General features: G+C 39.0%; 1 protein-coding gene across 3 annotated transcripts in view; it reads left to right on the top strand.

Moving 5' to 3' along the window:
• enpp4 (ectonucleotide pyrophosphatase/phosphodiesterase 4) overlaps window positions 1-24,307 on the top strand; it is a 37,123-nt gene that overhangs the window by 1,643 nt on the left and 11,173 nt on the right. The window contains exons 2-4 of one of the 3 annotated variants that reach the window (XM_072557021.1): window positions 5,717-5,839; window positions 13,559-14,448; window positions 22,791-22,961. In XM_072557021.1, coding sequence (XP_072413122.1) covers window positions 13,623-14,448; window positions 22,791-22,961 — 997 coding nt within the window. In that variant the 5' untranslated portion in view covers window positions 5,717-5,839; window positions 13,559-13,622. The remainder of the gene's footprint in view (window positions 1-5,716; window positions 5,840-13,558; window positions 14,449-22,790; window positions 22,962-24,307) is intronic. The other 2 variants (XM_072557022.1, XM_072557020.1) reach the window with 2 other exon arrangements.

Here is a 24,307-nt window from a genome sequence, read left to right as displayed (position 1 = left end):
CCCTGGTGGTGGGGTCTGTTTGGAGGTGGCGGAAATGTCGGCGGATGATTTGGTTTATGCGAAGGTTGGTAGGGTGGAAGGTGAGCACCAGGGGCGTTCTGTACTTGTTACGGTTGGACGGGTGGGGTCTGATTGCGGGATGTAGACAAGATGCGTTGGAGGGCATCTTTAACCATGTGGGAAGGGAAATTGCGGTCTCTAAAGAAGGAGGCCATCTGGTGTGTTCTGTGGTGGAACTGGTCCTTCTGGGAGTAGATCCGGCGGAGGCGGAGGAATTGGGAATACGGGATAGCATTTTTGCAAGAGGTAGGGTGGGAAGAGGTGTAATCCAGTGCAAGAGGTAGGGTGACCAGTTGTAATTGGCAGCCACCCCGTGACTGCTCCACTTTCTCTGATCTTGCCTCATCGCTTTCGGGATGCCCAGTGTCTTCAGTCCCTGCTACCAATTCTGTCCCCACATTCCTGACTCCCTCAATCTTATTGGTGCCCTATTTGACCCTGAGCTTCTGACCCATAACATCTTCATCAAAATCACCACGTTTCACCCCTGCCGCAGTTCATGTACTGAAAATTCCAGACATGCCTTTGTTACTTATGAATTTCTCAGGGTGATCTTCCACCTTGGTCCAAAGCTGTTATGCTAATTTCCTAGTTATGTCAAAATCCTGTTCAGTCATTATATTTGTCCTTGATTGAGTCATTGAATTGACTCAACAATGTCCAAATTTTTAAAAATTCATTGTTTTCAAACCCCTCCTTATCTCTGCAATTCCTGAAGCTTGGATTTTCATATGGCTTTTTGTAAGGCTCCTCACAGGAAGTTGTTTGGCAAAATTAGTTAACATGGTATAGGTGATAATGTAGTGGCATGAATTAAGGGTTAGTTAACAAAAGCAAAAGGAATAAATAGGTCATTCTCACATTGACAGGCTGGGATTTGTATGTACTACAAGGATCTGTAATTTGGTCCCAGCTGTCCACAATATATATCAATGAAATTTTATGTAGTGACCAAACATAATATTTCAAAATTTGCAGGAGATATAAAGCTAAACAGAAAATTTGCCATGAGGACAATATAAAATGTTTTCAGGAGGATTTGGATGGGCTTAGCGATTGGTTAAAAAGAACATGGCAGATGGAATATACTGTGGATAAATGTGGGGTTATTCACTTTGGTAGGAAAAACAGATATACAGCATATTTCTTAAATGCTTGGAGGTTGTAAAGTAATGTACAAAGGTACTTGGGTGTCCTTGTCAAGAAATCACTAAAAACTAATGACAGGTGTTGCAAGCTATTAGACAGGTATTGAAATATTACCATTTATCACAAGAGGATTTGAGTTCAGAAATAGTGAAGTCTTTCTTCAAATGGTTTAAGAATTTGGTTAGACTGTACCTGGAGTTCCATATGAAGTTTTTTGTCTCTATCTCAGGAAATGTATTATTGCCATAGAGTAAATGTTACAATGCTTCATCAGACTTGTTCCCAAAAGGGCAAGACTGCCCCAAAAAGAGAGCAAACTGGGCCTGTAGAATTTCAAAGAACGAGAGGTGATCTCTTTCAAATCTACAAAATAATTAAAGGAATCGAAGCAGGTAAGATGTTTCCCCTGCTTGGAGAGCCTAGAACTAGAGGACACTAGTTAAGGGGAAGGGAGATGCCATTTACGACTGAGGAGAAATTGTCTTACTTGAGTGGTGAATGTTTGGAATTCTGTACCCCAGAGGGATGTGAAAGCTCAGGTTTTGAGTATGATAAAAGTAGAAGTTGATAAATGTTTGATTTTCAATGGCATAAAGGTTGTGGCAATAATATGCATAAAAGGCATTGAAGTGTTCAATCAGCCATTATCATATTAAATGGCTCAATGTGCTGAATGGCACAATCCTGTTCCTGTGTCTATGAAGGATTTAATGGTTGGGTGACATGAGGCATGGTTGATTGTTGGCCCTCAATCCTATGCCAAAGCTATCTAGTTAAACCCATTTTCCTGCTCCTCCCACTTAACCCTATAAATTTTTCATTTTATTAAATCCAATTCTCCTTTGAATACTAAGATTGAATCTGTTTCTACTACCCCTTTAGCAGTGTTTTATAGGTCACAACCACTTGTTGCAGTATAAAAAAAGTATACATTCACACATTCCTGTCTGCATCCTATGGTTCTTGACCTCATTGCTACTGGAAACTGTTTATCCTTGTATATTAAAACATGTAAACCTTTATGAAATCTCTACTGCTCTTTTTCTCCTTTCCTGTCTTCTTCCATAAATGTTGCAAGATGTATTTATTTTTCAAAAAATATTGTTAACTGTGAAACTGGAATTTTGTTCATGTTCTGTACTTAGAGCTGTTTATGTTTGGTAATTGGCTGGACATGAAAACCACATGGATCATTAGTCAATTTAGTTTCAAAATAGCATAACACAAGAGTTTTCAAAGAGACTTTTCCAACAATTCCATCATGTGACATGAAATGTTATTTAAATAATCAAAGCATACTAGCTATGTCATACTAATCATGTTGTACTAAATCTAATATATAATAAGCAATATGTTTGATCTCTGTCCATACTGAAGCAAAGGTTTCAGAAACAAAGATACACTGTAAATAGCCTGAGTTGTTACTGTAGAAAATATATAGTGCAATAGCTCTGATTGTGGTGAAGGAAAATTATTTTTTTCTACAGGAGTTTTCAATTTTAACAGTGTAATGTAAAGAGCTCAATCAGGATATTTGTGTATATTAATGTTATAAGGAAATATAAACAAAAACAGATATTCATGTTTGTCACCTTGCTTGCACGTTTTGGAATCACACCTGCTTGATTCATTTGAGCCAAGGTTATTTTGAGCCTTGGTGGAAAATCAATTAATAATGAATTACAATTTTATAATATCCAAGGATCCTCATTAAAAATGTGGAATAATGGGAGGAAACTAAAAAATTTGTGACAAGGTTTTAGGTCTGCTTCGTGTTGAATATTTGCAGAATCACTCCTTGATGTGTCAAACAAAGAAAACATGAACTTTTATTTAAAACTGTACACATTGGTTGACATTTTAGTGTCCAAGGCTGATGTAGTCAGTATTGTAATGTATCGAAGCTTGGCCACCAACTGTGTGCTCAGAAAAGTCTCTCAAAGTAATGTGATAAAGTGACCAATTATTGGTAGTCTGTTTAATGTTGCCCTCTTTGATATCAAATTGGTTTAAATTCCTGAAGTTATTGGGAAATTGAAATCTCATTGAGTGCCCAGAGAACCATTTTGATGTTGATTACTATAATGCAGCACCTGACCCATTTTAGCATAGCTTCCTTATCTTCGTTCAGGATGTTTCCATTGCCTGGCCTTCCAACATGGCCTCTCCATATGCCACACCACTGCCTGATGTCTGCACCAGTGAGTTTTGGCCCAGCAGGTTCAGATCCCTTTAGACACCCCCACCACCCAACAGAAGCACCCTGAGAGATCACTTCTGCCCTTACATCCCACATGGACATGATAGAGTCACCCCATGTAATTGACAGGGTACTGTCTATGTTTGAGCTCAGCAGAGAATTCCCACAAGAGACGGAAGTCAGAGATGCAGGGCTTTCTGCTGCAGACCGTAGCATGCACAGCAGTACAACAATGCAGGGGAGCTGGTGAACATCTTCAGCTACCATCCTCCACTGAACAGCATTGGCAAAATGCTGCTTATTTGCTCTGTGCCATTGATCTGTTGCAGAATGCCTGCAGTCTTGGCTTCCAGGGGGAAGGAGGGAATGAAAAGCCCACCCAGCCTAGCCACAGCCATCACGGAGGGAGCAGGAAAGCCAAAACCTCACAGCCAACCCAGAGGAACTGAGTGGACCCCAGAGGTAGTGGCCGCCAGCATGAAGTAGCATAGCGGAGTAACCAGATGACGCAACCTGGCAGCAGTCATGAAACAAACGATGAACCCAGTAGGCAGCCCAGAGTCTGATGACTATCAATTGTGCCAATACAGCACTCCCTCTAAAGGAGAGTTGTATCAGACTCAATATTAACTTTGTTTCTGTTTCCTCAGATGCTGCAGATTTTTCCAGTATTTTTGTTTCATTTTTGCACTCTCTCAGTCTAGATGACAAATAGTTGAACTTGCCTCAAGGTCTCCTTTGATTTAGTAATCTTGTCTTTTTGATCTTCATTGCACCCACTCACCAGTTTGCATGTTAATTTGTGGTATGTGAATAATATTTACGTATAGTTTCTGGTTGCCCTCTGGTCATTAAGAGTCAACAGAATGATGTGGGTTTGGAACCCTATGTAGGCCAGCTGGACAGCGTAGATACCTTGTCAAAAGGATGTTGTGATTTTTTTTAGGCTATATTTTACTTATGCCAGCCCACATAGTGTTAGGTTAATTGAATTAAGTTTTACAGCTAGTCTGGCGTGTTTTGTAATCGAGACCTCTGGGTGCTATCCAACACGATAAATCATGTGACTACCATATCCTTCGCACCATCATTATTACCATCCCCATCTTCTGTTTCAAATGTTGCTGCAGTATCTTGCATTGATGAAAAGCATAATGTAGATACCAGCAAGTGAATGTAAAAACAAAAACTAATGAAAACGTCAGACAGCATCTCTGGAGAAAGAAACTTAATTATCTGTCTTAAGTTCATCATTTTAGGTTACAATTATTGTTAACCACAGTGGATGCAGTGAAGACCAAAAGAGAGCAAAATTATAAAATCAAAGGAGACTTTGAGGTATTTGTAATCTAGGTTGACACTTTAACACTCTCTCAGCTCTCTGTTAAAATAAAACAAAAGTACAGTACTGGAAAAATTGTCAACATCTGAGAAAAGAGAAACAAAGTCAATGTTGAGTCCGATATGACCCTCAGACGATAATGTCAGTATGCATTTTTTTATTCCTTCATGGGATGAATGTGCTGCTGGTAAGCCAACATTTGTTGCTCATTTCAATTTGTTTTTGAACATATTGGTGTGCTTGGGCATTTCAGAGGCCGTCTTAAAAGTCAACCATACTATCGTGTGTCTTGAGTCAAATGCAGATCAGACTAGGTAAAATGACAGATTTTCTTCTCTAAAGGTTACTAGGGAACCACACAATCTGTTTGTTTTTAACAGTTACTCATTATTACCACCATTATTGAGACTAGCTTTATAATTCAATGGTTGGTAGTTGAATTAAAATTCGATCAACTGCTGTAGTGGGATTTGAACCTATGTTTCCTGAGCATTAGTCTTGGTTCATGTTTACTAATCCAGTGATATGACCACTATGCCACTTTAGCAAAGAAAGATCAAGGATTTTCTGCTTTGGGAGAAAAACTTGAAAGAGTAGTTGTTAATGCTGTTGTGGAAATGCGGCTTTCCAACACTAAGAATCCCAGTACAGAAATAATAAGATCAGAAATGTTATCTTTACTCTCTAACAATTGAGATATACTATAATATTGTAAGTTACTTCCATAATCCAGTTTTCATTTCCAGTTAATATAGTCAGAGCCATAGTTTCTCACTCATTAAAGGTCACATGATTTACTTGTATGTACAAAGCTGGTCGAACCTGTCTGTGTTAAATTACAGCAAAGAGCATTTTAAAAATGTCAATAAGCAATAATATTTAAGTTGGGCTGCAAATGTGATTAAGAAAGATTATTATTAATTTTAAGTTGATATCTTTGTCAATACCGTTACTTATTTGAACAGCAAATTTGGAAAATCAACCATCGTGTCTAAAGTCTGTTTCCTCCAATTTTTGGATATCCTTCACAAGTTCCTGGCAGGTCAGACCAAATGCTGACAGAAGATGGAATCATGTTACCTGCATAGGTAAAATGTTGTTAATCTGCATAACAGTAACTTGATAGGAAAGTTTTTTTGGCTGTGGTAATCATATTATTTTTGTGAACCTGTTTGTTAAAATTTATTGTTTCAGTTCCTTAGGTTTTGCTGCTTTTTCTGTTTTTGTTTCATTTCCCCGCGTCCTCCAGCTTTGTGGTTAGCTACTTGTGTTACATCCACAACGCAGTACCTGTTTTACAAGTATTCAGTGGTTGACGGTTTATCCCTTCAAATGTTTATGGATCTGAAATATATTTCTAACTATTTCTGTTTGTGGAGCATTCAATATTTTATTTTAACAATGAGTGGTGGTAAAGTTTAAAATTATTTTATGCATTTAGGTGTGGGATTAATGCTTATGAATGAAGTTGAATGGGAGTGTAATTGCCAGTACTGTCTTACATCAGAGCCATTTTCCTGGAGGCTGGATGGGGTGTGGAACAGTTAACTCAAAATGAATTGAATTGAACTAATAAAGAGGCCAATGAAGGCCAGTAGCTAGTGATTGTGCATACATAAGATTTCAGGATGCTAAATCACTAACTACTGCACTGGTACTAAACTTACAATGCATCATTCCTACCACATAGTGTGTTTGGAGAAATATGAATGATGTCAGTTGCGTTTCTGCTTAAGTGTTATTTTCAATTCCTGGGAACAGTGTAACAAGCTGGCAGTCCTAATAACAGAGTTTGGTTTAAATAACAGCCTGTCCAGGAGCAGGATTGTGAGCGGCTGACAGATGGCCAGAATCAGGGAACAATGGAGATGGGCGCCAATGGTAGCAGCAGGTATTGTTATGATTGGAAGGAGGAGAAAGTAGATGTTTGAGGCCAGAGGAGTCACCTGTGCCTTTTCTGAAGCATGATCTAGTTTCCTAGTCCTTTGCCTGTGGGGCTGGCACATCAGCTCCCCCCACTTTTCCGTTAGTTCTTGAAATTGAAACATCATTGCATCATGATGCATAAATTTAAATCAGGACCACACTTACTTCCTGTGGGTGGCCGGCATAAAAGAACAGAATGTTGACAGAATCGGAAAGGAGCAGAAGGGATACAGTAGGTAATTCCCACTATTTTGTTTGTCCCGTTGACCGATTACCACCAAGCGTAGGCAGGTAAAACTAGGGCCTTTATCTCAATACTGGTTTGACGTGTATGTTTCAACTAGATACTTTCTGTAAGTGATTGTTCCATACATTCTTACCAGAAGGACGTGTCAATAAGCAGAATGTTTCATAGACAAAATTGTTTTTCTTTTATTAGAGCTATGATTCAGTACATCCTCTTTCCAGAAGCAATCAAGTTGTCTTCAGAATCCATTTTTAATGTTGATTTCAATCACTTCTCATAACACTTGCATATTAGGTGAGGAACATTCTCTTCTTTCCTCCTACCTCACAACAGCACCAAGCTAAATGAAGTTGATACAGCATTTGACTAAACTTACCTTTTTCATCAAGGAAAATCCAGAGTTTTTGTCTCCATGACACAATTATTCAATTCATTTTTCATGCTCTGTGCAAAGATCTCCCTTCAATTTATTCTAAATTTGTCTTTTACCAATTTCAATCGGTATCCTCTGGTTCTCTTTTATACTATAATTTGAAGAGTAGTTGACTGTCTTTTATACCTTGTGCCTCTTGGCTTTACTTTTTCCTTCCCCAACTCTGAAAAGCTCAAGTTCTTCATGTTGGTTTTCTCATTCTGGGGAGGAATGGCTGTGAACTATCTTAAGGGCTGGCAAACCCCTTACTTTCTGCTAACCAGAATACAGATTGGTTGCTTGAACCAGATTGGATACAATACTTAAACATATGGTGCATGATATGGATTGAGAACATTCATATGTATGCTTTACTATTTGATTGTAAATCTACATTTTATATACTTGATCGTCAAGGCACCACCAGTGAGTAGACACATTGCCTACCTGTAGGAAACACACATGTCAAAGCACTGGTCTTCAGTCAATGCTTTAGTGAGGCTTTAAAAAGCAACACCAGGATAAAATTATCCTGGTGTTAATACTTCTTCCCTCTGCTCCCCCCATCCACCCCTCCACATCAGATATTAGAACTTTTAGTGAAGAAAAAGATGGTGGATTTACTTTTCAAAATGCAGGCTGTTGTGAAGTTCTTGGAGTAGAAACAGTTATATATTCAGCTAGCAGTTGCTTGTAAAAGTTTTGCAATACAGTCATACACTTCTACAACGCTATCACTACAAATTAGCCAGTAGTATGGGAGGCTCCAAAAATACTGTATTGAGCCCAGTAGCTGACTAAACTGGTAGTATGATTAATTTAGAATATGAACTGCCTGAGTTGTTAAACTAGGATCCTTTATCTATTCATAGGAGACTCCTCTATTGGTACATGCGTATATGGTAGCATTAATTGGATTAAATTTGTTACATTACAGCTACGAAGCTAGCTTTATGTTAATATGAAATGCTGGCTCATTATTTTGTCAAAATGTATATTCTTAAGACTGATACATTTATATTTCGGGAAAGTTGGTATATCCTTTGAAATGATGCAAGAATTAAACTGGTTTTGTGCAGACATTTAATACCTTTGTCAAAATTCATTCACTTCATCCTCAGGTTTGCAGAAAACTTTTACAAGTTTTGATTCTACTTTGGTTCTGAATCAAAAATAATAACTAATCACACCAATAAAAATGTGTGCACTCTTTGTACAATAATACAACCTAAAAGTACTATAGGGTCCCTTTTTGATCTAATCTATGTTGGGATGATTTCTGCCTAACTTTCCTTAACCCTTCCCAGAATCCGTCATATAGAAGAACACCTAATTTCAAAGTTAAAAATCACATAACACCAGGTTATAGTCCAACAGGTTTAACTGGAAGCACACTCGCTTTCGGAGCGACGCTCCTTCATCAGGTGATAGTGGAGGGCTCAATCCTAACACAGAATTTATAGCAAAAATTTACAGTGTGATGTAACTGAAATTATACGTTGAAAAATTGATTGTCTGTTAAGCCTTTCATCTGTTAGAATACAGTGATAGTTTCACTTCTTTCATGTATAAATCACAAAACCTTTTTTTTTATAAAAGTTGTATTCTCGGGTTAGCTGTTAACAATGGTGATAGCTAGACAATATGTTGAAGGTGTTAGCCCCCTGTGTTCTCTGTCTATGCCATGATGTTTAGATTGATTCTAATCTAAAAAGTGAGATAACGGAGTTTTACATGAATGCATGCAGTTTTTGAGCAAAGTACTATGTAAACTTGAAAGTACAAATTCACAAATTGACAACATTTTCTTCCTCTGGACCCATGGTGAGGAGTCACTGATAAGACTACACAGTGACATCAACAAGTTTCATCCCACCATCAAACTCACCATGGACTACTCTCGACTATCTGTCTCATTCTTAGACACATGCGTCTCCATCAAGGATGGTCACCTCAGCACCACACTCTACCGCAAACCCACAGACAACCTCACAATGCTACACTTCTCCAGCTTCCACCCAAACATATTAAAACAGCCATCCCCTATAGAGAAGCCCTACGCATACACCGGATCTGCTCAGATGAGGAGGAAAGTGATGGGCACCTGGAAATACTCCAGGATGCCCTCAAGAACTGGGTACGATGCCCAACTTATCGACCGCCAGTTCCGACGTGCTACAGCAAGGAACCGTAATGACCTCCTCAGGAGACAGACACGTGCTGCAAACTATAGGGTACCCTTCGTTGTTCAGTATTTCCCAGGAGATGAAAAATTACGCCATGTTCTTTGTGACCTGCAACACATTATCAATGAGGTTGAGCACCTCACCAAGACCTTCCCGACATCTCCACTACTTGCCTTTAAACAACCGCCAAACCTCAAACAGAACGTTGTTCGTAGCAAGCTGCCCGGCTCTCAGGACAACTCCATACAACCCTGTCACGGTAGATGCTGCAAGACGTGTCAAAGTGTGGACATAGATACCATCATTACGCGTGGGGACACCTCCCACCTTGTACATGTCAGATACTCATGTGACTCAGCCAACATTGTCTATCTTATACGTTGCAGGCAAGGATGCCCGGAGGCATGGTACATTGGGGAAACCGAGCAAAGGCTACAACAACGGATGAATGGGCACTGCACGACAATCAACAGAGAGGAGGGTTCCCTCCCAGTTGGGGAACACTTCAGTGTTCCAGGACATTCAGCCTTGGACCTTTGGGTGACCATCCTCCAAGGTGGACTTCGGGACAGGCAACAGAGAAAGGTGGCCAAGCAGAAGATGATAGCTAAGTTCGGTACCCATAGGGAGGGCCTCAACCGGGACCTTGGGTTTATGTCACATTACAGGTGACCACTATACACATACACGGACACGCATATACACAGACGTGCACACAGACACCCACACACACCCTTACAGACACACACTCTCACTCTCACATGCACCCCCTCACAGACTTAAGACACTCTGCACTCACTGCACACACACATACACTTTCTCACACTCACAACCCCAACCCAGACAGACACACACACGCAGACAAAGACCCATAAGCACACATATATTTTGTGGGGTGAATTTGTACTTGCAGGGTTACATTGTACTTTACTTAAAAACTGCATGAATTTATGTAAAACTCCGTTATCTCACTTTTTAGATTAGAATCAATCTAAACATCATGGCATAGACAAAGAACACAGGGGTCAACACCTTCAACATATTGTCATCACCATTGTTAACAGCTAACCCGAGAATGCAACTTTTTAAAAAAAAGGTTTTGTGATTTATACATGAAAGAAGTGAAACTATCACTGTATTCTAACAGATGAAAGGCTTAACAGACAATCAATTTTTCAACGTATAATTTCAGTTACATCACACTGTAAATTTTTGCTATAAATTCTGTGTTAGGATTGAGCCCTCCACTATCACCTGATGAAGGAGCGTCGCTCCGAAAGCGAGTGTGCTTCCAATTAAACCTGTTGGACTATAACCTGGTGTTGTGTGATTTTTAACTTTGTACACCCCAGTCCAACACCGGCATCTCCTAATCATGACCTAATATCAAAGTTATTTCAGATGTGGCTAAATATTTCAATAAGCCTTTTAGAGTTTAATGTGGAATTAACATTGGCACCTTCAATGTCACTATCAATGTTTGCTGCTATTACTCAACTGAAATTGACAGGAACTTTGGGAGTCTACATGGGTATGGAATACCTTGGAAATCCACAGGTTGCTGTTAGTAATTCTGCAGATGAAATGTTAACTCTCTCAAAATTCATTCGCTTTTATGGAGGTAAAAATTAAGTACTGTTTTCCAAGAGGGCGTGCAGTTGAGATTCCATTCCCTCAACCCACCTGTCCAACTCATTAATGGAAAATTAGTTGAATTGACTCTAACGTCCACTCTTACACTGTTAGTATTGCTGAAGGTTACAGATTTGTTTCTAACAAAATTACATTTATAGTCATTGACACCTTCCATCTAAATCCTAGTTAGCGTAATCGTAATCATTTATTTCATTGTAGAAAATTTATATTAAAAGTAAAGGATAAAATGTTTTTAGGTTCCTTGTTTGCTGTCTGAGAGTAATGCATTTGGCCTTGCTTGCTGACATCACCACTGACGCATCACTGGAAATACCCTTGCCCTGGTTCCAAACTTAAACTGCAGTCAGGAAAAGAGATCTATGCCACGGATGTAACTGTATCTTTGTGCACAGCTTTCTTTTGAGCCAAACAATGCACTCCATTGCTTTGTTGCAGACTCCCAAATCTAGACCCATGTGATTGTGAGCTTCATGAGACCAATGCCATTTTCCCAAAATGATCACTATTTGTCAATTGTACCTGCAATTTTGTGAAATCTCTAAGACTTCTAATTATTAGTCATTAGCAAGGTTAGATCTCATGGAATACAGGGAGAACTAGCCAATTGGATACAGAATTGGTTCAAAGGTGGAAGACAGAGGGTGCTGGTGGAGGGTTGCTTGTCCACTGATTTTCGTCATTTATATAAATGATTTAGGTGTGAGCAAGTTAGTAAATTTGCAGATGACACCAAAATTGGAGATGTAGTGGACAGTGAAGAAGGTTACCTCAAAGTACAATGGGATATTGATCAGATGGGCCAATAGGCTGAGGAGTGGCAGATGGAGTTTAATTTAGATAAATACAAGGTGCTGCATTTTTGAAAACCAAATCAGAGCAGGACTTATACACTTAATGGTAACGGCCTGGGGAGTGTTGCTGAACAAAGAGACTTTGGACTGCAAGCTCATAATTCCTTGAAAGTGCAGTGGCAGGTAGATAGGATAGTGAAGAAGTCATTTGGTATTCTTTCCTTTACTGGTCAGAGCATTGAGTATAGGAGTTGGGAAGTCAGGTGGGGCTGTACAGGACAGTGATTAAGCCTCTTTTGGAATATTGTGGCATTTGTGGTCTCCTTCCTATTGGAAGGATGTTGTGAAACTTGAAAAGGTTCAGAAAAAAATTTACAAGAAAGTTGCCAAGGTTGGAGGATTTGAGCTATGGGGAAAGGCTGAATAAGTAGTGCTATTTTCCCTGGAGTGTCAGAGGCTGAGGGGTGACCTTAGAGAGGTTTATAAAATCTTGAGGGGCATGGATGGGATAAATTGACAAGGTCTTTTCCCCGGAGTGGCTGAGTCCAGAGCTAGAGGGCACTTTAGGGTGCGAGGGGGAAAGATATAAAAGGGACCTAAGGGACAACTTTTTCACGCAGAGGGTGGTGCATGTATGGAATGAACTGTCAGAGGAAGTGGTGGAGGCTGGTACAATTACAGCATTTATAAGGCATCTGGATTTGTATATGAATAGGAAGGGTTTAGAGGAATATGGGCCAAATGCTGGAAAATGGGACTAGATTAGGTTGCAATATCTTGTTGGTCTGAAGAGTCTGTTTCCTTGCTGTATATCTCTGACTCTTAACTTCTTGGGAGAACAGGATTACTTGATTACTGTTCACCTCAAAAATGACAAAGCACTGACCATTTGACAAGGCAAATGTCAAATATTCTACAGTATTGATGTTTCAACTTCGATGACTTCAGTCTAATTTTTCTGATAATAAAAATGAATTTTATAGATTATTAGAATTGTATCGTTATGATAGACTAGCTTACCAAGACCTTTTTATTAATTGTTAATACAAATAGGGATTTTGTGTGACTGATCTATTTATGATGCAAATTGTTAACTAACTTAAGTACATCTCAAAAATTTCCAGTCCAGCACAAATAGTGCCAAAAGTTTGCTGACATTTTCTAATGTGGTTTAACTGAGGTAATGAATTAAGTTTTTCCTAACTCTCTCAAGAGAAATTGAAAATGTTGCAATATTTTCTTTGGTTTAATTATAACTATTTTATATAATTAGTGAAGCTTGAGCTTTCATATGCAATTTCTTCTTTGTAATTTGATTCCAAAGTATTTATCTCAACAAATTGGCTTTACTGGAACAATTGCCTGATATATTTTGTCACAAACTGTGATATAGGCAAAGATTGTAGCATTAATACAGTGCTTGTCACGGACAAAAAGGACCTGCCAAATGCTGGTATCAAAGTAGTGAGAATCTCTTTGTTACTATTGTTTTCTTTTTTTTAAAAAAAGGAAAGTTCAAAATATAAAGTATAGGTACTCATATTTTGATTGCTGCTTTTGCCATTTAATGACTGTCTTGTATCTTTCAGTGTACCAAGCAGGCTTTTCTGAAGGTTTATAAGGCTGTGGCTGCTTGCAGAAAATTATCCTAGAATGCATAGCTTCTGGTACATCTTGGTATTTGTGTCTGGATTCCTCGAGTGCCACTGCAATAATGCAACAAGCGGCTCCGAGGTTAGATTGCTTCTCGTGTCCTTTGATGGATTCAGGGCTGACTATCTTGAGCGATACAGCTTTCCAAACTTGAAGAAAATGATTGATGATGGGGCACATGTGAAGCATCTAACAAATGTGTTTGTTACTAAAACTTTCCCAAATCACTATTCCATCGTCACAGGCCGCTATGCAGAAAGCCATGGTATTGTGGCCAATTTAATGTATGATGCAGCCACCAGAAAGAATTTTTCAGTCTTCGCAGACCAAGATCCATTTTGGTGGAATGAGGCTACACCAATTTGGGTAACTAATCAGCAACAAGGGCACAAGAGTGGAGGAGTAATGTGGCCTGGTACTGATGTGTCCATACAAAATACAACCCCTTCCTACTACTTGAATTATGACCACAATATCACATTCAATAAGCGAGTTGACCACATTATAAAATGGTTTACCAACTCAACAGAACCCATTAATTTTGGTGCATTGTACTGGGAAGAGCCTGATTCCACTGGACACCATTATGGACCCGAAAGTCAACAGCTAGTCAATATGTTGAAAGAAGTGGATGGTCACATTGGCTATTTAATTGAGCAACTTCAAAAGACTGGACTTTGGAACACAATTAATGTAATTCTCACCAGTGACCATGGAATGGCTCAATGTTCTAAAGACAGAGTTATAGAATTGGATAAATGTATTGGACGTGATAACTATACAGAGGTGACTCGCTCTCCAGTAACAGCTATATTGCCCCATAACAGTAAGTAGTGATAAATAGGCAATTTTGACTGAACAACTGTAGAATCATGTTATTTCTAAAATGAGATTCTGAATCAAGTCAGATATAAGAAATTGTACTATAATATTCTGAACTACAGGTTTAAAGACTTTCTATTCCTTGATTATAATTTTTACTCTAACAGCTCTAACTATAATAGTAGAAGATGTACTTGGATGTTCACAAAATATATTTAGTAGTTCAATAAAAACCGGATTATGTTATAGAAATTAACATCAATCATCTAGTGATTCTCTCATAGACCCTGGTTTGAAAACCTCTGTTTTAAACCAAGCAAAAGTTGAAATTGCATAATTCTGTGTTGGTACCTGGATTCTGGTGCATATATTGCTAATATACAGTATCTAACTATGTTAAATTATTCACACCTTAGATACATTGCACATAAATTATATGATGTGAGAAAAGCATTATCCTTGCGGGCTCAGGTGTGTAAAACAAAATTTGCATGTATGTAGCACCATTCACAAATTCGGGACATCCAAACACTTTTGGATCCACACTTTCGGGACACTTTTGATGTGTCGCCACTATTCTGATATAGGAAATGCAGCAACCAATTTGCATAGAGCAGCTCTCATAAGTAGCAGTGTGATTAATAGTCTGTTTTTTGTAATAATGATTTGAGCAATAAATTTTAGCCAAACATCATCTGTGAAGAGAGAGAGAGAGAAACCGTTAACCTTTCAGATATCCCTCCCAATAGATGCTGCCTGAACTCAAGTAATTACTGGCATGGAAGACAGGTCATTCAGTCCATTGAGACCGAACCAGTTTTCTGGAGCGTAGTCCATTCAGGACCATGTTGCCTGACCTATTGAGCATTTCTGGCAGAAATCCTTCAGTTTCTGTTTCAGATTTTGGTACCTCCAGCATCTTTTGATTATTGGCTGAATCCTAAAAGGCCAATAATGGTGTTAGCTGCACACAGGAATCATTTATAATCAGCAAGCAGCATAGATAGTATCTTCTGCTCATATTGGTAGCCTGTGCTGGATGGTTGTTTTGGCAAATTTCCACTTTCTAAGCCACAAATGTTTTTACTAGAGTTAGATCTGGAGTGTCCACGTTAACCTTAATGATAAAATGTAAGTCAATCATATTTATAAATGGAGTTCTGAAAGTTGTTCCAGTCTTGCTTTGCTCTAAGTAACCTCATGTATAAGTATGTTTACATAAGTTCTTTGAAACTTATCACAATAAACACAAAGAAATGATAGTTAAAGGGTGTGATGTTGGAAAAGTACAGCGGTCAGGCAGCATCCGAGGAGCAGGAGAATCGACGTTTTGAGCATAAGCTATTCCTGATGAAGAGCTTGTGCTCAAAATGTCGATTCTCCTGCTCCTCAGGTGCTGCCTGACCGGCTGTGCTTTTCCAGCACCACACTCTTCGACTCTGATCTCCAGCATCGGCAGTGCTCACTTTCTCCCACAAAGAAATGATACTTAATATAGGCAGTGGACCAGTTGATTCACTTCAGAACACCAGCTTACTGCTGACAGGGCATGTGTCTCCTTCTGTTGACTGAAGTTCTTCTGTCTTCTCTTAACTGCAATCTGGATTGCTAAGAGTTGTTTTTTAATGTGTAACTTCAAGCAAAAGTTGTTCCACTTCAAAATGGCTTCAGAGTTTGTTTACAATAAAATTGTATCTTCTGTTACTGAGCGTATGTTAGCCTGTGGTCAGTAAAGCAGTAATAAAACCATGACCTTACATTTGACCTGGACTGTAAGGCCAACCTCACTTGCAACAGAAACATGGCTTGTATTCTGTCAAACTGTGGTCAGTATAATATTAATACTTCCCTTGCTCAATCATAATACCAACTAAACTAAAACTAATTGTTGAAAAGTAAACTCAATCCTTGATTGGCTCATAACTTCTTGTGACCAGTCAACAATTGGCATTTATAACAACATTTTCTGTGAAAACCTGCTGGAAATGCAAGATTGAAATTCTGTTGCCCGTTATAGACATTTTGGACCTGAATGAACAGGTCAAGTAACTGTATGTTTAACAAATTGGATTGAAGGATTGTTACAGGCTCTAATGAAAGTATGTGTTAATGAGTGAATTCAGTGTCAAATCAGGTGCAAAAATAGAAACAAAGAAGAAAAAGATTGAAGATTAAAATAGATTAAATGAAAATGCAAAGCAAAGTAAAAGAATTCTCCAATCATAATTAAAACCTGAGATTGAAAATCTCTGCTTAATTTTAATGCTCGAGTTTGACTAGAAATAAATAGTATCTTGCATGTCATCCAATGGGTGCTTGGATTTGAAATTACTGAACATAATACTCTTTGAGTTTGCTTTTTAATTACTGTGCATGTACAGCAAGTTCATCTTTCTCAATGAATTTTGGAGTACAGGTTGAAAATGGAGTCACAGGTAGACAGGATAGTGAGGAAGGTGTTTACTATGCTTTCCTTTTTTGGTCAGAGCATCAGGTTTTGGAGTTGGGAGGTCATGTTGCAACTGTGTAGGACACTGGTGGTTAGGCCAGTTTTGGAATACAGATGAACCTTGATTATCTGAAGACCACGGGTGGGAGTATTTTGTTTGGTTAATTGAATTCCGGATAATCGAATGCCAGATAACCTAGTTTAGCCAAGCATTGGGATCTTGCAGTCTTGCTGGATAATCCGATATTCAGATAATCGAGGTTCCTCTGCATTGGGTGCAATAAGAACTATGGTAAGGACAAGCCAGGGAACTATAGACTGATGAGGCTGACATTGGTGGTGGGCAAGTTGTTGGAGGGAATCCTGAGGAACAGGATTTACATGTACTTGGAAAGGCAAGGACTGATTAGGGATAGCCAACATGGCTTTGTGGCTGGGAAATCATGTGTCACTAACTTGATTAAGTATTTTGATGAAGTAACAAAAAGGATTGATGATGGCAGAGTAGTGGACGTGATCGATAAGGACTTCAGTAAAGCAAGGTTCCTCATGGTAGACTGGTTAGCAAGGTTAGATATCATGGAATATGGAGAACGAGCCATTTGGATACAGAACTAGCTCAAAGGTAGAAGACAGAGAGTAGTGGTAGAGGGCTGCATTTCAGATTGGAGGCCTGTGACAGTGGTGTGCCACAGAGATCAGTGCTGGGTTCACGGCTTTTTTTGTAATTTATATAATTGATTTGGATGTGAATATAGGAGGTATAGTTTAGTAAGTTTGCAGATGACACCAAAATTGGAGGTGTAGTGAACAGCTAATAAGGTTACCTCAGAGTACTATGGGGTCTTGATCAGATAGGCCAATGAGCCGAGGAGTGGCAGATGGAGATTAATGTTGATAAATGTGAGGAGCTGCATTTTGGAAGAACAAATCAGAGTAGGACTCATATACTTAATAGTAAGGTCCTGGGGAGTGTTGCTGAACAAAGAGACCCTGGTGTGGTAGTTCATAGTTCCTTGAAAGTGGAGTTGCTAGTAGATGGGATAGTGAAGAGGCGTTTGGTATGCTTTCCGTATTGGTCGAGCATTGGGTATTGGAGTTGGGAGGTTATGTTGGAGCTGTACAAGAGATTGGTTGGGCCACTTTTGGAATATAGTGCAATTCTGGTTCTCCCCCATGTTGTGAAACTTGAAAGGGTCCAGAAAAGATTTTCAAGGATGTTACCAGGGTTGGAGGGTTTGAACGATAGGGAGAGGCTGGGGCTGTTTTCCCTGGAGCGTCAGAGGCTGAGGGGTAACCTTATAGAGGTTTACAAAATCATTAGGTGTATGGATAGGGTAAATAGACAAGGTCTTTTCCCTGGGTGGGGGAATCCTGAACTAGAGGGTTTAGGGTGAGAGGGCAAAGATTTAAAAGGGATCTAAGTGGCAAAGTTTTCATGCAGAGGGTAGTGAGTGTATGGAATAAGCTGCCAGAGGAACTGGTGGAGGCTGGTAAAATTACACCATTTAAAAGGCATCTGAATGTGTACAGGAACAGGAAGGGTTTAGAGGGATATATTAAATGAAATATGTCAGTAAAGATAGAGTGCTGGACAAACAGGACAATAATGTCATTCAAGAGGGATATGGGCCAAATGCTAGTAAATGGGCCTAGATTAATTTAGGATATCTGGTTGGCATGGACGAGTTGGACCAAAAGGTCTGTTTCCATGCTGTACACCTCTATGACTCTGACTCTATGTGTCACGGAAGTGGCATCTTGCTAACAGCAGAGTGGTGTTGCCCTGATAGATTCTCAATTTGCTACATAATTGATAAATTACCATTATTAGATAATAGGGCTATTTTGTGAATTTTAAGCTTTTGTTTTTATTTAGTTGTCCTGTTATCGGGAAGATTTATTAAACTTGAGGGGGTTCAGATAAGATTTACCAGGACCTTGCCAGGAATGGAGGGTTTAATCTATAAAAATAGACAGGAAAGGCTGCGATCATTTTCGCTGGAGCATAGGAGGTTGATGGCTGATCTTATTGAGGTTTATAAGATCACAATGGGCATAAATAAGGTGAATAACCAGGGTCTTTTCCCTAGGTGGGGAGTTGAAAACTAGGGGGCATATTTTTAAGGTGAAAGATTTGAAAAGGACAGAAGGGGCAATTATTTTTACACAGAGCACAGTTCATTTGTGGAATGAACTGCCAGAGAAAATAGTGGATGCAGATACAGTTATAACATTTTAAAGTTCATGAATAGGAAAGGTTTGGAGGGATGTGGCCAAGTGCAGGCAGGTGGGACTTGTTTAGTTTGGGAACATGGTCAGCGTGGGCTAGTTGGAGTCTTTTTCCGTACCATATGACTTAACTGTATTTTTGGAAGCAGTAAACAGTTAAAATTCCTCTTGTGGTGCCAAATTGTCATTATTTTTATTACAGTTTTTGTGTTGCTGTAGACAAGATTATTGGCCTTTGTCTTCACTCTCAGTGACAAACTACAATCTTTATAATTTCTCCCAAACCACTACTCCATATAAACCAAACAGTTAACGTTCTTGATGCCCTCTTGAATGACATTATTGTCCTATTTGTCCAGCACTCTATCTTTACTGACATATTTCATTGGCATTGGGCAAAGCCATGGAAGAATTTAAAATAACCTAATTCCCCCCATCTGTTCTTCTGAAACTGACCTTTTCGTTATTGCCCTTAAGAGTTTTGATTTCTGTCTTGAATTGATTGAGTCCTATCTTTGGATTTCTCTCCCTAAAGTTCTCTGATTATCTATTATATTAAAGGTACCAGAGAAGGTCTGATGGCTACTGCACTGGCCCTGGTTCTGTTCCAATTGCTACTTTTGAATACATCTTCTTATTTCACTCAACCAAGGCCATTTTACTGTTCCATTTTTTAGTCATTCGATGATTTTAAAAAAAACAGCAAGAGGAAAGAGAATGGATGAAGAAAACAAACAGAATGTGTGGGAGATGGGGATTGTGGCTGAATAGAAGAAATCTGAAAATGGTTGGGTTTGGAGAGAAAGCAAATCAAAAAAGTGAAAGTGAAATGGGAGGTGAATTACCAGGGAGGAGGCAGGAACGGGAAGAAGGAGGGAGAAAAATGTGAAATAAATGAGAGAGAAAACCACAAGGTAAATGCAGACACTAAAGGGAAGGAGAGGAGAATGGCATATGGAAGACTTTTCCTGACTTAATTCTTAGTTAAAGGGTATGAGAAGCTGAGATTTTGTGGGTGTTTCTGGTTGTAAACAAGGTTGTATTTGTTTGTTTTTCCTTTTGTCTGTCTATAGTATAAGGAAAGAACATAAAAAAAGGAGCAAGATTTGACCAGTGACATCATGGCTGATATTCTGCTTTAACATCATTGATGCATCTTCCCTGTATGCCTTTTTTTAATATGTAGAAATCTATCAATCTCAGTTATAAATATACTCAACAACTGAACCTTCAAAGGTGTGATGCTTATTCTGACACTTTGCCCCTGGTTCTATAAACCCCCAGCTAGGTGAACATTCCTTCATGCATTTACCCTTCTGTCAATCACCATAACAATTTTGTGTGCTTGAATGAGATCACTCTGAACCTTTTAAACTGTAGAGGATAAAGGCCCAAAGTATGACCTGTTATATGAATAATTCTCAGAAAAATTGGCTTTAAAAAGTTAAATTTCATTTCCTTTTTTTCCCCTCTTAAGAGTATCTGGGCTTTGCTCCAATAAAATTAGGATCCACTTCTTTTGCAGCACATCTGGTCATGTAACTAGAGCATCTGCTGTGACTTGGTTGATTTTATTGCTTCATTTGGTGTATCCATGTGGCACCTTCTATAGTTGTTGTCTGTTGTACCTGTTCAAATTAGTGCAGAAATCAATTGAAAGTAATGTTGATGACTGGTAAATTCCGGTATCAACGTGCAATTGTCAGTGTTATGTGCCTGAGCCACCTATTTCAAAGTGGTATCCAATTAGACGCAATGCCCTGCTATTTTCCTCATAGCCCTCAGCTTTTTCTGCCTTTTTAACCATTTTAGAAAATTCTCCGTTTATAAACTACCATAAAATCTGTTTCTAGCATGCTGTCAGTGCATTCCAGAGCATAATAGCTCACACCATAAAATAATTCCTCTCTTCCTTCCAGTCCTTTTGTCAATTGTCTGAAACTGGTACGTTCTGGTTACTGACACTCCTAGTCAGCAGAGTGTTGATGGTGGGGGAGTCAACTTCCCATCATAATCATCCATATTAAAGAAAAAGGTCAACTTGTCAAAAGACCTACTGCTGCTAGGATTTTTGGACTATTCCTTCAGTTCAGTGCATTTGATTAATTGAAATCAGCAGGGGAACTCTTGAGGAAGCTGTTTTAACCTAATCATCCTGCAAAGAGACTGACTGGGTCATGAGCAACATGGCTTTCTATCTCAATAAATGTGACTGTCCATTAAAGCCTAATAGATTAGATTAGATTACTTACAGTATGGAAACAGGCCCTTCGGCCCAACAAGTCCACACTGCCCCGCCGAAGCGTAACCCACCCATACCCCTACATCTATATCTATATCTACCCCTTACCTAACACTACGGGCAATTTATCATGGCCAATTCACCTTACCTGCACGTCTTTGGAGTGTGGGAGGAAACCGGAGTTTGAGTTTGAGTTTGAGTTCCACCTGATCTTGTGCACCTCCTGCTAGTGACATAGGTAGAAAGGCCAATTTTATATCGTCATGTGGGGCTGACATCATTAAAGTGATTGTAATGTTTCTTTCAGTTGCTTTACTAAAACTTGGGTACTTCAGTAACATTTATTTGTATGAGGGTTATTGGTGTGTATTTACAGATAAAAACAAGATTATGCCTCTTATATATTTGATTAAATATGACTAAGTTTTCTTTAAGCTTGTCGAAATGATGACTGTATTTATGTTTTTGTTCTTGAAAATATTGTAATCAGCTGTGCAAGGAGTAAATATACTTGATGCAGTTAGCGATTTGATGTAATTTCAGAACACATAGCTATGGTTTTGTAGAGTACAGTGTACCTGATATTAAATATCTAATGACCAGTGTCCAGGGAAAGAAGTGTGACAATTTCAGTTTAAACATATTGTAACTTTTAAGTCTAGTCAAAGAAAGGATTGAAAATTCAAATGGTCTAAGTTAAAATAACCTCATAGCCTGTCAAACCTGCTATGCCATTCCATACAATTACGGCTGATCCATGGCTAAATTGGGATTCCGTTCCACTTTCCTGCCCAATTTAAATATCCCTTGATTCCCAGAGAGACCAAAAAGCTGTCTACTCCAACTTTGCATGTTTTCAAAGATGGAGACTCCAGAGCCATTTGAGAAAGAGAATACTCTAGATTCACGACACTTTAACTCAAGAAATTTCTCATCTCGGTCCAAAATGATTGGCCTCTATACTGAGACTACTCCGGCATTTTGATTTCTAACTATTGGAAACAATTTTTCAGGATTTACCTTTCAGAATCTTGTACGATTCAATAGAACCATTCTTCTGAATTCCATAGAATATAAATCTGATTTGCTCAGCCTCTTATCAGAGGACAACTCCTCCCAGGGACTAATCTAGTGAATCTTAATTATGTTGCCTCCAATGCAGGTATATGTTTCCTTTTTTAAATGTAGTGATGAAAACAGCACACACAATCCAGATATAAGCTCACCAAAACCTTGAACAATTGTAACAAGACTTCTTTATTCATGTATTCCAATCCCCTTGCTATAAAGGCCAACATGCCTTTTGTCTTCTGAATTGTACATAGCAGAGTTATACAGTATGTCTTTTGTTTTAACATGCAATTTTAGTCAGTTTTGAATATAAGGTTCAACACATGATTCCATTTTGTTTTTTTTCTAACAGACATAAGTTATGTGTACAAATTGTTGTTGAACTGTGACAGTCACATGAAGGTATATTTAAAAGAAGATATTCCAGACCGTTTTCACTACAAACACAATGAAAGGATTCAGCCAATTCTTCTTGTTGCTGATGAAGGGTGGACAATTGTTCAGAATGGATCAATCACCAGGAGTAAGTTCAAAATGCAAAAGGATATATTTTTGTTTTTGAAGTTTGAGCTTTCATTCCCAGTGTTGTTTCAGTATGTTGGGTGTGTGTGGTAAAGCTTCACAATTATTTTTCACCAAAACACCTAGTTCTAGCAGGGCAAAAATGGGCATTCTGCAACAAGTGCCATCCCCAATCCCTCAAACCCTTTTCACTGCCTAAAATGCTCCAGTCAGCAGCATGATGGAATAATCATCAATTGACTGGCTGTGTATCAATGCAGCTGCAGTCAAATCTTGGAACAATTCAGGGCGATGCTGTCCATTTGATCAATGCTTCACTTGTTTTTTAACATACACCCCCCTCCAATTGTCCCATTATAATAAATATTACTGACAGATTGTAGTGGCAGTCTCACTTTTTGGTATCACCCCCTAATTAGAGTCATAGAGATGTACAGCATGGAAACAGACTCCTCGGTCCAACTTGTTCATGCCGACCAGATATCCCAACCCAATCTAGTCCCACCTGCCAGCACCTGGCCCATATCCCTCCAAACCCTTCCTATTCATATACCCAACCAAATACCTTTTTAAATGTTGCAATTGAACCAGCCTCCACCACTTCCTCTGGAAGCTCATTCCATACACGTACCACCCTCTGTGTGAAAATGTTGCCCCTTAGGTCTCTTTTATATCTTTCCCCTCTCACCCTAAACCTATGTCGTCTAGTTCTGGACTCCCCGACCCCAGGGAAAAGACTTTGTCAATTTATTCTATCCATGCCCCTCATGATTTTGTAAACCTCTATAAGGTCACCCCTCAGCCTCCAACGCTCCAGGGAAAAAAAAGCCCCAGCCTGTTCAGCCTCTTTTTATAGCTCAAATCCTCCAACCCTGGCAACATCTTTGTAAATCTTTTCTGAAGCCTTTCAAGTTTCACAACATCTTTCCAATAGGAAGGAGACCAGAATTGCACGCACTATTCCAAAAGTGGCCTAACCAAAGTGGCCGCAACATGACCTCCCAACTCCTGTGCTCAATACTCTGACCAATAAAAGAAAGCATACCAAACGCCTTCTTCACTATCCTATCTACCTGCGACTCCACTTTCATGGAGCTACGAACCTGCACTCCAAGGTCTCTTTGTTCAGCAACACTCTCTAGGACCTTACCATTAAGTGTTATAAGTCCTGCTAAGATTTGCTTTCCCAAAATGCAACACCTCGCATTTATCTGAATTAAACTCCATCTGCCACTTCTCAGCTCATTGGCCCATTTGGTTAAGATCCTGTTGTAATCTGAGGTAACCTTCTTTGCTGTCCACTGCATCTCCAATTTTGGTGTCATTTGCAAACTTACTGTGTACCTC

This window comes from Chiloscyllium punctatum, chromosome 3, assembly GCF_047496795.1.
Source record: "Chiloscyllium punctatum isolate Juve2018m chromosome 3, sChiPun1.3, whole genome shotgun sequence".
Taxonomy (NCBI): Eukaryota; Metazoa; Chordata; class Chondrichthyes; order Orectolobiformes; family Hemiscylliidae; genus Chiloscyllium; species Chiloscyllium punctatum.
Note: the sequence above shows the minus strand (reverse complement) of the source record. Positions and strands in the feature narration are given on the sequence as shown.